At 57.7% G+C, this 12,012-nt stretch overlaps 1 protein-coding gene across 1 annotated transcript in view; it reads left to right on the top strand.

Annotated features, from left to right (window-relative positions):
- The first annotated feature begins 444 nt into the window (after window positions 1-444).
- The window catches only part of EML2 (EMAP like 2), a 28,105-nt gene continuing 16,537 nt past the window's right edge, over window positions 445-12,012 (top strand). Inside the window, 8 exon segments of the mRNA XM_004607729.3 lie at window positions 445-642; window positions 645-767; window positions 3,229-3,447; window positions 3,557-3,680; window positions 4,191-4,295; window positions 6,131-6,159; window positions 6,535-6,664; window positions 11,401-11,550. Coding sequence (XP_004607786.3) covers window positions 597-642; window positions 645-767; window positions 3,229-3,447; window positions 3,557-3,680; window positions 4,191-4,295; window positions 6,131-6,159; window positions 6,535-6,664; window positions 11,401-11,550 — 926 coding nt within the window. The 5' untranslated portion in view covers window positions 445-596.

Here is a 12,012-nt window from a genome sequence, read left to right as displayed (position 1 = left end):
CCCTAGGAGGCTTAGGGGCGGGACAAAGATGATGGGGGCGGGAATAGAGCTTGGCAGCTACAGGATTGCAGAGGCGGAGCTAAAGCCCCGGGGGCGGGTCTAGGTCTGATAAACAAGGGCGCAAACCACTGAACTAGAATAAGCGCGTTAGGGCGGATACGAGGCCCCGGGTCCTCCGGACCCACGTTTTGCCATGGGAGGCTCTACGGAAATTTTCTAACAAGTGAGGCAGAAGGTTTGGGGCCTCTGGCAGTGTCTTTACCTGCCCCCAATCTTCTCAGGATAGGGGTGGGGTGGGATTATACTTGAGGCTGCAAAGCAAGGGAGGTCACGCCCCTTCCGACCCTTATTGGTGGAGGCGCCTGCGCGACAGACTCCCATTGGCCGAGAGAGAAAACGCGCCGGTTGTGGGCGGGGCCAGACGGTACCGATGAGGCATCGCGTCGCAGCCAATCGTGGCCCGAGGATTGTGTTGGAGCTCCCGGCAGGGGGTGTCCCGACCCCCCCATACACACACCCTTTCCGGGCATCCTAGAGGATGACCCTGGTGCCAGGCCCGGCGCCGACCGTCTGATGCGGGGCGGGCTGAGCCGGGGATGCTGGAACGGAGGACGTTGCTATGGCAACGGGAGGCAGGGCCTGGGGGGGGGACCGGGCCCGGGCTGGGGCCGGGGGGGCCGGCGGAGGCTGTGGCGGGGCGATGGCGGAACGCGGCCCAGCCTTCTGCGGCCTCTACGACACCTCTTCGCTGCTTCAATACTGCAACGGTGAGACCCGTCCTCACATCCGACCCTGGCTCCGCCCAGGGCTGGATGCATCGCCCCCCGCTGCCCTCACCCTCTCCTTCCAACTCCCCCCCTTCGCTCCTGGCCAGTCATCCCTTCCTTTCCCCCATGGGCATCCTAAGATCAGAATAAGGTCCCCTAAGGCTTTATCCCCAGAATAAAGCCCTGTCCCACCCTCCTGGACCCTCCCCTGCTTCCCTGGTGGCCGGATGCTGAGGCGAAGCCTTCTAAGGGCTGGAAGGGGGCAGGGCCAGGGGTGCACCCTGCAGCGAGTCTGCCCTCCTGATCTGCTCTCAAGCCTCAGGAACCTTTCTGGGTGGGGGATGGGTGAGAATCAGTGTTGTTTAGAGGGTCTGGGAAGGTTACCTGAAGACCCCGCCTCTGTTATACCTCCCCCTAGCCCTCAGATCCTCTCCTTCTCCCCACTTGAGACCTTCTCCTTTGAGAAGTGTGGGGGAGATACCAGAAAGACTCCTGGGGATATCGGGTTCAGAGTGGGGAGCTGGAGGTTGGGGGGATGCAGGTGAGTGTGGGGGATTTCTGAGCAAATGAGAAGGGGATTACAGGAGGACTTAGTCATGGGGGTGGTGCCAGCAGGCCCCGCCTCACGTGGGACTAACTGCTACCTCTGGGCGGGGTGGGGGGGGGGTCAAGGTGAGCGCACCTCCTTCCATCAGACCCCAATACCCCTCCAGAAGTGATTCCCTTCCAGTTTGGAGGGTCTCTCCTATAAGGACACACCCCAGAGTCAGAGGACCCCAAATGCCCAGGCCTCTCCTGGGCCCCTGTCAGATGCAAGATGACGATGCTGAGTGTGTGAGCCAAGTCCAAGGACCCCCCCCCCCACACACAAGGAACAGCAGGTCTCTAAACCTCAGTCCCCCAGGTCTGAAAATGGGTATAACCTTACAGCCACTGGGGCTGTGAAGATCTTCTATTTCGGGTTTGCCGAGCACTCCCAGGGAGGGAGCTGAGCCAGCCCCTGGTCCACGTGAGCTGACAATAACATATGCCTTGATTTCTTCTTTTCGTGGGGAGTAGATTTGTTTAGGTAGGTTCGTGGGGGCTCACAAGGTGGCGATTCATCCCTCCGCACCGCCTCCCCGAGCATTGGCGCTGCTACGATTCGCGGATCTCTGACACATCGCCCCAACCTGAGACCTTAGTTTTCCTTCTTTGCAAAATCAGATGCCTCCAGGGCGCTCAGAGGCGCGCGCGTCGTCGTCAGAGTTCCTAGTCCTGGCAGGCCTCTCCCTCCGACTTCGGGAGCACCCCCCTGGCAGTGGGTCCAGGCGGACCGAGTGGCGCTGCTGGGTGGGGGGCAGGGCAGGCAAGGCCCAGCAGGCGATTGGGCGCGGGGGGGGGGGGAGGGCAGGGCGGGGAGGGAGGGACAGCTGCACTGCGGAGTCCAGCGGACGGGCGGGGCGGCCAACGACGCGGGATGGCAGGTGCGACCTCCACGCCCTGTGGCCCTGTGATTGCCGTCACTACCTTGACTTCCAGCGGCCTGAGAGCCAGGGCTTCCCCCGTGGCAGGCCGTGGGTCTGGCGTGGGTCTGAGTGGTCTCGTGGCGGAGGGGGAGGGGAGCTCCCCCTAAGACCTCGGCCCCTCCCACTTCGGGAGGACGATGAAAGAGTTAGTTCTTTTGGCTGCACCCACGGGCTGGACAGAAAAGGAAGGACCGAATCCCGGGCGTGGCGCGGGGATGGAAGCGCAATAAAGCAGTGAGAAGAAGGAGAGAAACTGCCGGGGCTGCAGAGTTTCAAATCCCCCACCCTCAACCCCACCCCCACCCGCATCCTTCTCCCTTCCCCGGGCCTCCTGGGTCATTCAACTTGCGGGGTGCAATCCCTAAAGTCTGCCACCAGGGGTCGCTGAAGCTCTGTCCTTGCCCCTGGCTCCGGGGGTCGAACCCGGTGGGTGAGCGGAGCCTGCCAAGCTGAGGGGACTAGGCGTGAACTTTTTTGCAGGGGTGGGGGGGGGAGGGCTCGGAAAAATCTGCGGGATAGGGCAAAGAGGCTTAGCCCCCTCAATGAAATATTGATATTAGAATATTGGGGATCCCCCTTGAGCGTCCCTAATACGTTGGCATCACTCCTACTTAGTGGTTAGTCCTAGCGTCTTATAACGCGAGCGGAGAGTCGGTCGCTTCGTAGAATCTCGTAGAATGGAAGAAGGTAAGAGAGGAAGAGTCTTCCCGGAGGGCGCCCCTCCCCTGGGGCCTGGCGCCAGAGAAGCGTGGGGGCCCAGGACTGAGCCGCCTCGAGAGTTCCTAACGCCCCTCTTCTTTGTCCGCGCTCCTGGCGCGAGAGCTCCAGGATGGCAGAGGGGTTGAGGAGTGACCGAGCGCGGGGGAAGGTGGAAGGGACCCCGCAGAGCCCCTTCGAGGTCCTGGGTAGCCCCCCCGGGCCCCCGCCGCATTCAGCGCTCCCCTGCCTTGCAGATGACAATTTGTCGGGCACCAGCGGCATGGAGGTGGACGACCGCGTGTCGGCGCTGGAGCAGCGTCTGCAGCTGCAGGAGGACGAGCTGGCGGTGCTGAAGGCCGCGCTCGCCGACGCGCTCCGACGGCTGCGCGCCTGCGAGGAGCAGGGCGCCGCCCTGCGCGCGAGGGGCACCCCCAAAGGCCGGGCCCCTCCGCGCCTCGGCACCACGGCCTCGGGTATCGCATCTAGACGGGACGGGGTCGGTAGGGGAGGACGCGAGGCCCAGACGTCACACGCTCACGCGCGCGCTCTGTCCTCCGACCCTTCCCGTCCCCATGCCACCAGTGTGCCAGCTCTTGAAAGGCCTTCCCACCAGAACGCCCCTCAATGGCTCCGGACCCCAGCGGCGCGTGGGCGGCTATGCCACGTCCCCATCCTCCCCCAAGAAGGAGCCCGCCGCTGGGCGCAGGTAAGTCCGTCTGTCCAGATCCTTCCAAGACCTCGTGGGAGGGGTCTGGAGTGATAGGACAGCGGAGAGGAGGGGGCTTGCCTTGCACGCGAGTTCGAACCCCAGTACCCCACAGGGTCCTCAGCCTCTCCAGGAGTGATTCCTGAGCACAGAGCCGGGAGTAAGTCCTAAGTACCACGCCTCCCCTCCCCCTCAGAAAAAAAGATATGTTGGGAGATGCAGGTGTTTCTTTTTCTTTTTCTTTTTCTTTTTTTTTGCCTTTTGGGTCACACGCGGCAATGCACAGGGGTTACTCCTCGCAGTGTTCAGGGGACCATATAGGGATGCTGAGAATCGAACCCGGGTCGGCCGCATGCAAGGGAAACGCCCTACCCGCTGTGCTACCGCTCCAGCCCCAGTGCAGGAGTTTCTATGCAAAGGATTGAAACTCCAGCAGCCAAAAGGGGCCACGAGGGCCTCCCTTGCCTCCGCCATCCCGCTGCTGACCCCTAACCGTGCTCTTCCTCTCAGTGCTCGCCGCTATTTGTCACCCGATCGCCTCGCCTCCGTGCGCCGCGAGGACCCGCGCAGCCGCACCACATCCTCCAGCAGCAACTGTAGCGCCAAAAAGGAAGGGTGAGTGGTCCAGGCGAGGTCACGTCCCGGGAGTGTCGGGCGGGACCCCTATAATCGACCAGGGAAAAGATGAGAATTGGAGAGTGAGTGCTCGGGGCCAAGAGGTGATACTCTGGCCGTGTTGCTCAGAATAGTGCGGCCAGAGCAGACAAATTGGAGGAAGGAACCTTGAGTTCCTGCGTGGAAGGGGGAGGCCTGGATTGGCAGAGCTAAAAACTGTGGGGGGGTATGTGGTAAAAAGCCCCAAGAGCTGGAGTAGAGCACAGGAGGTGAGGGTGACCAACAGACTCCTTGATGAGTCTCGATTGTGAGTTCAGACCTAAGCATGGGTGAGTCTCAAAGGACTGGGGGCGATCAGAGGTAAGGAAGTACTGAAATTTGAGGCGCTGGGTAGAAATCCAGCCTGGAACATCATCAGCCCACAGGTATCAAAATGAGGTGTCAAAAGCCGGGAGTCAGGTGGGGGCGTGGTCCTGCTGGCGGGGTGGGCGTGGCCTCACGCGGGGTGTGATGGTGGGCGTGGCCAGAACGCTGAGCCTTCCCGGGGTTTAAACTCAGAAATGCTGGTTGTCCAAATGCCTAGTGGAGCCGAGGGCTGCAGGGTCGACGTGGGGTGGGTTGTGAGGTCGGGGTCAAAATCCGCACTATCCAACCCCACCCGAGGAATAGCAAACCCCTAAAGTGGGGAGCCAGACACGACTCCCGGTACTTGACACAAATTAATCCATTCGCTCCTCGCGGCCACCCCGGGGAGGTAGGTATTCATAATATTCCCACTTTTCTTTTTTAAAAAATGTTTCTGAGCCACACCCGGGGGGTATGGAGTTGTAACCCAGGGCTTACTCCTGGCTCTATGCTCAGGGATCACTCCTGGCTGGACTCGACCCAATGGGGTGCCGAGGACCGACCCCGGATGCTCTGGGTGCAAGGGCAGCGCCCTTCCGCTGTGCTACCGCTCCAGCCCCAGTATACCCATTTTTCCCAAATGAAGAAACCGAGGCCGGAGTTGGGCCGCTGGTCCGCTAGAAAGTGGCTGACTTGGGTCTGCACTCAGGCAGACACGCCCCCGAGTGCCCGTGCTCGAATCACACTCTCCCCCAGGCCTCCGCCCCTCAAGGGACCCCACAGCCCGAGAGCTGACCCCTCCCCACCGGGTGACCCGCCTGCACCCGGGGCTGCAGCAGGGCGGGGCGGGGCGGGCGCGCGGCCTCCCGGGGCCGGAAGCGGCGGGGCCGGTCCCGGCTCCACCCCCGGACCCGAAGCTCCGTCCGCCGCCGCCATGAGTAGCTTTGGAGCTGGGTGAGACCCTCTGGCAGACCCTCTGGTCCCTGCACCCCCGGGACCTGCAGCACCGAACCGCCCCCCTCCTCCGCTCGGCGCCGCACGAGCATCTCCGCACCCACCTCCCCGCACAAGCCCGGGGGATGTGGGGACACACCCACCCCGTGCCCTGAAACTGCTCGCCCCCCTTCGCTGCTGCAAATCTGGGGCGTTCTTGGGGTGGGGGTGGGGCGTGGGCAGCGCCGTCGCGCCGACTTCCTAGGAGGGGGTCCTCTTCCAGGATCGCGTCCGTGCCACCTCGTGCTGTGTGTGATCTCTGGCGGTCACTGCCTCTCTGGGCCTGTGTCTTAGGCTCTGCACCGTCAACCGAGCAAAGCACACGGCCTGCAGAGAGGCAGCGCTCCGTCCTCGGCGGCCGCATTTGTCCTCGGAGACCTCCAGGGTGGGGGGGTGGGGAGGGGCGGGGCGACTCCTCCCCCTTTCCGACCTGCCTGCTAATTGGGGCGCCTTTTTTTTTCTTCTTTTTTTTGGGGGTCTGGGGTCTCTCCTGACAGCAAAACCAAAGAAGTTATCTTCAGTATGGGTAAGTGGGGAGAGGCGTGAGACGGAGGCGGTAGGGGGGTTTGTGAGAGGCCAAAGCTGGAGGTTGGATGTTTATCTCTCTTGGGCCACTCCCCCCGTGTATATATATATTTTTTTGTTTTTGAAAAAATGAAACCTGGGGATGGGGAGGTGGCGCAGAGGGCTGGGGCGCATGCTCGGCATGCACAGACCTGGGTTCAGTCTCCCAGACCCTAGTACCACCAGCTGGGTGTAGCCCTTTAATGGACTCCAAGCATTGCTGGGAAGTCCCACCGTCCCCCACACACACAAAAAAAAACCCACAAAAACCTGAATGGGAGAGGAACTCCGGAATGGGGCTGGTGTGGGCGCCTGACCTCTGGGGGTGCCCCTGCAGAGGAGGGCTCTGTTAAGATGTTCCTGAGGGGCCGCCCTGTACCTATGCTAATCCCGGATGAGCTGGCGCCCGCCTACAGCCTGGACACCCGCTCGGAGCTCCCTTCTCGCAAGCTGAAGCTGGACTGGGTGTATCCTTCCGCTTCATCCTCCCCGCGCTCGGCCCTGGGTGGGACCCCGGGCCTGGCGTGCATGCCAGGCAGGTGCCTCCCCACCCCGCCCTCCCTTCCCCCTTCTCCTTAGCTTCCTGCAGTCAGAGGGGTCTAAGCAAAGCCCTTGAGGTAGGAACGGTAGCTGGAGTCCGGGGCTTTGGGCTTCTGGGGGCAGTCCCGGCTGCTGCTGGGGTCGTGGACCCTTCCAAAAAGGTCGTGGCCCCTTTTTGGAAGGGAGGTTGATGATTAATTGAAGCAGCCCTGCCAGATTACCTCTGCAGGCCGCTCCCTGCTTCATTGACCCTGAAAGGGGGAGGTAGGGTGGGGAGTTAGCTCAAGCGGGCTGAAAAAGAAAGTGGAGAGCAGGTGGGAACGTTGAGGCAAGTAGTGAGATAAAGAAGACCGTCTGGTGGGGCTGGAGCAATAGCACAGCAGGTACAGCGTTTGCCTTGCACCCGGCCGATCCGGGTTCGATTCCCAGCACCCCATATGGCCCCCCAAGCACCGCCAGGAGTAATTTCTGAGTGCATGAGTCAGGAGTAACCCCTATGCATCGCCGGGTGTGACCCCAAAAGCAAAAAAAAAAGAAGAAGACCGTCTGGGGCCAGAGGGCTATTAGGGAGGGTGTTGGCCTTCCATCGCTGACCTGGGTTCCATCCCCAGCAACCCACAGGGTCTAAGCACCAACCAGAAGTAATTCCTGAGTGCAGAGCTGGAAGTAACCCCTGAGTATTGATGGGTGTGACCCAAAAACCATTAAAAGCAAGCAAGCAAGCAAGCTCAGAGAAACCCCGTTCTTCTCTGAAATAGGAGAAGCCGTTATGGGGCAGCTTCCAAGAATGTTCCCGAATGAGAATCTGCTAATAGCAGCCTGTCTATAAGCCTTCTGTGGCCAGAGGGAAAAAAAGGTGGAATGTGGTGGGGGGAGTCACATCCGGTGCTGACCAGGCCCTAGCTTCCTTCTGACTCTGCTCAGGGATCCTCTGACAGGACTCAGAGGCCCACAGGTGGTGCCTGGCTGGATCCTGGGTTGGCCCTATGCAAGGCAAGGCCCTGCCCGCTGAACTGTCTCTCCGCCCCTTTGTGGCCAGAGTGAGCTCAGTGGGTTTGTGAAACAGAAGCTGGTGGTGGTGAAACCCTGACTTCACAGCCTGGTAGAAATGGGAGCGTGGAACCTAGCCCTGCTTCTGGCTGCCTCTGGGACTCTAGGCTGTCACTTTGTTGCTCTACGCCCCAGTTGGCTCTTCCCGGAACTGGGTTTTGTGATCTCAGGATCATTGTGTGAAACAGTGTGTAAAGGCGCAAAACCTAGGGACTGAGAGATTGGACAGTGGGCAGGGCCCTTGACCTGGATTCAATCCCAGGCATCCTATATGATTCCCCGAGTTTCACTAGAAGTGGTTCCTTGAGTGCAGAGCCCGGAGTAAGCCCTAAGCATGCACCCCCTTCCCCCCCTCCAAAAAAAAGTAACCAACTCCAACTCCTCATGTGCTTCCACACACAGGGCTGAGAAAATTAACAACTCAGGGAACCCTTCCTTAGAAGACCCCCTTCCACAATCTGGAATTTTCCTGTCCTTTATTGTCCCTTAAATAAAGGATTTTCTGATAGAATGAAATACAGGGGCTGGAGTGATAGTACAGTGGGTAGGGCTATTGCCTTGCACGCGGCCGACCCGGGTTCGATTCACAGCATCCCATATGGTTCCCGAGCACAGCCAGGGGTAATTCCTGAGTGCAGGGCCAGGAGTAACCCCTGTGCATTGCCGGGTGTGAAAGAAAGGAAAGAAAGAAAGAAAGAAAGAAAGAAAGAAAGAAAGAAAGAAAGAAAGAAAGAAAGAAAGAAAGAAAGAAAGAAAGAAAGAAAGAAAGAAAGAAAGAAAGAAAGAGAAAGAAAGAAAGAAAGAAAGAACACTTCACGAGCTCACCTATATGTGAGATGTGGTTCTGAATTCTTGTGTGTGAATTCTTGTGTGTGTGGTGCTGGGGACTGAACCTAGATCTTAAGGTCTTAGCCACATCTCTAGTCCATTAATTTTTTTTTCTTTTTGGGTCACACCTGGCTCTGCACTCAGGAATTACCCCTGGCAGTGCTCAGGGGACCATATGGGATGCTGGGAATCGAACTCAGGTTGGCCGAGTGCGAGGCAAACGCCCTACTTATTGTGCTATTGCTCCAGCCCCATGGTCCATTAATTCTTGCATGTATAAATATGGTAAACACTTTGGCCCTTCTCATAGAATTGAGAAGGTATGGGGGAGGGTTCAAGGGCTACTCCTGGTCCTGTGCTCAAGGATCACTCCTGGCAGGGCTCAGAGGACTCTGTGGTGCTAGAGATTAAAGGGGGTGGACTGTAAGCACCTTAGCCTCTCAGGCTCTCGAGAAGTTATTTATTTTTTGCAAGGGGGGAGGGGGGAGGGAAAGGCGGGACAGAGGTCACACCTGGTGGTGCTCAGAGGTTACTCCTGGCTCTGCACTCAGGAATCACTCCTGGCCATGCTCAGAAGACCGTATGAGATGCCAGAGATCGAGCCCCGGTTGGCCATGTGCAAGGCAAGAACCCTACCCACTGTACTATCTTTCCGGCCCCTTTGAGAAGGTATTTCGACAAGCAGTGGCTTGTCCCTGAGTTCTTGACTCTGCAGATGGTGAATGAGCAGCTCCACTTCCTGGGGATGAAACTGAGGCCACCAGAGGGGTCAGAGCACTGTTCAAGGGAGTCAGCAGGCCCGAGGCCAAAACCCCTGAGTTCAGGCTTCCCACCCTGTTCTCTGGGGACATGGCTAGCACAGCACAGGGCTGTTGAAAATGCTGTGACCTTCTTGGAACCCCGGGCCTCCTGGAAACTACAGAAAAGACTATGGAACAGACCCAGGCATGCTGGCGCCCGGAGGTACAGGCAACCAGGGCTCCCCTGTCTACAGCCTTGGACTGTCGTCTCCAAGGTGATGAGGGTGGAGCTGTTCCCATGGGAACTTTTGTTCAATTTTTTTGTTGTTGTTCTTTTTTGTTTTGTTTTGTTTTGTTTTGGGGTCACACCCAGTGGTGCTTGGGGCTTACTCCTGGCCTCTGCACTCAGGAGTCACTTCTTTTTTTTTTTTTTAACTTTTTTTATTGATCACTGTGGATAGACCCTCACAAAGCTGTTCATGATTGGATTTCAGTCATACAGTGTTCCAACACCCATGTCACTACCAGTGTTCATTTCCCAGCACCAGTGTCCCCAGGTTCCCTCCTATCACTGCCATACCCCCCCCCCAGCCCCTGCCTGCCTCTATGGCAGGTGCTTCTCTTCTCTTCTCTTCTCTTCTCTTCTCTTCTCTTCTCTTCTCTTCTCTTCTCTTCTCTTCTCTTCTCTTCTCTTCTCTTCTCTTCTCTTCTCTTCTCTTCTCTTCTCTTCTCTTCTCTTCTCTCTCGCATTGTGGTTTGCAGTATTGACACTGAAAGGTTATCAAGAAAATCCCTTTACCTGGGGCTGGAGCAATAGCACAGCGGGTAGGGCATTTGCCTTGCACGCGGCCGACCCAGGTTCAATTCCCAGCATCCCATATGGTCCCCTCAGTACCGCCCAGGGTAATTCCTGAGTGCATCGCCAGGTGTGACCCAAAAAGAAAAAAATAGGAAAATCCCTTTACCTACTTTTAACTCTCAGATCTTGTCCAGTGTGATCATTCCCAACTATTATAGCGGTCTCTTATCTATCTTACCTGCCATCAGCCCACACACACTTGTGGTTGGTTCTAACTACTGACCAGTCCTCAGGAGTCACTTCTGGTAGGCTCAAGGCACCCTGTGTGGTGCCAGGGATTGAACTGAGGCTGGCTGTGTGCAAGACAGGAGCCCTCCCCAATGTACTGTCGCTCACATCCTGCTGTTGGTGTTGGACCACTCCTGACCCACTTTCCTCTCTGTCTCTTTTTTTTTGGGGGGGAGGGCTTTTTGGGTCACACCAGGCGATGCTCAGGGCTGACTCCTGGTTCTGCACTCAGGAATCACTCCTGGCAGTGCTCGGGGGACCATATGGGATGCTGGGAATTGAACCCGGGTCATCCGTGTGCAAAGCAAATGCCCTACCCGCTGTGCTATCACTCCAGCCCCTCTGTCTCTTCTAAGGACATTGGGCTCAGGGCCCATCTGAATATCTGGATAATCCCAGGTAATCTATTTTTTTGGGGGGGGTCACACTGGTGATACTCAGAGGCAACTCTTATTTCTGTGCACTCAGATGTCACTTCTGGAGGTTCTTGGGGAACCATATGTTGTGCTGGGGACTGAATCGGGGTCAGCAAGGCAAGTGCGCTAGACTCTGGCCCATGTGCTTCTGGGTTCTCCTCTCAAGCTCCTCTATTTCATCTCAAAGAAGACCTTTCAGGCAGGTGACATTTATAGGTTTGGGAGTGGGGATGGGGATTTGCTTTTGGGCCACATCTAGTGATACCTGTGATACTGGTTTTATGCTCAGGGATCACTCCTGGCAGGGCTCAGGGGATTCTATGGGATGCCAAAGATCCAACCTAGGTCAGCCACATGCAAGGAAGGCAAATACTCTGCCCACTGTTTATAGCTCTGGCCCCAAGAGGTTAATATTTTTGGGGGGTTGGACATCATTCACCCTAGCACAGAGAGAGACAGCAGGAAAGACTATTCCTGGGGCCCCTTGAGTCGGGAGTCGGGGCCTGCTCACCAAGCTCCTTAACCAGCCTGGCCGTGCCCAGCTATGGCTACCGAGGCCGTGATTGCCGGGCCAACCTCTACCTGCTGCCCACCGGGGAGATTGTGTACTTCGTGGCCTCTGTGGCCGTGCTTTACAGCGTGGAGGAACAGAGGCAGCGGCACTACTTGGGACACAATGATGACATCAAATGGTAAGTCTTAGGGGGGGCACTTCTACCCGGGAGTCTATTTTAGTTTTTTGAAGGTGGTATAACCCTGGGGTGTGACCAGGTTGTGGGTGGCCTGAATCGTGGTTGGGTAAATGTGTGTGTGTGTGTGTGTGTGTGTGTGTGTGTGTGTGTATTTGATCATGCCTATGAGCACACTTAGATACCTGTTTTTGAAAATCTGAGCTGACATACCATATCTGGGGAGCAAGCAGGTGAGGGAGCAGGCCCCCACAAACCTCTAGTGTTCCTGAGCTCTTGTGGGAGGTCCAAGTTTGCCCCCCTCAACCCCCCACTCCCAACCAGGTGTGGGTCAGAGGCTCCGAGCATGAATCTTTTTATTTGTTTTTAGACTGTACCTGGCAGTGCTCCCATCTCTGTTGTGAAGTGGAGTGGTTGCTACTCCCAGTGGTGTTCAGGGGACCCCCTTGCACGTAAAGTGTGTCT

Source organism: Sorex araneus, chromosome 8, assembly GCF_027595985.1.
Source record: "Sorex araneus isolate mSorAra2 chromosome 8, mSorAra2.pri, whole genome shotgun sequence".
Classification (NCBI taxonomy): domain Eukaryota; kingdom Metazoa; phylum Chordata; class Mammalia; order Eulipotyphla; family Soricidae; genus Sorex; species Sorex araneus.
The sequence above is the reverse complement of the archived record's forward strand: the minus strand, read 5'-3'. Positions and strand labels throughout refer to the sequence as shown.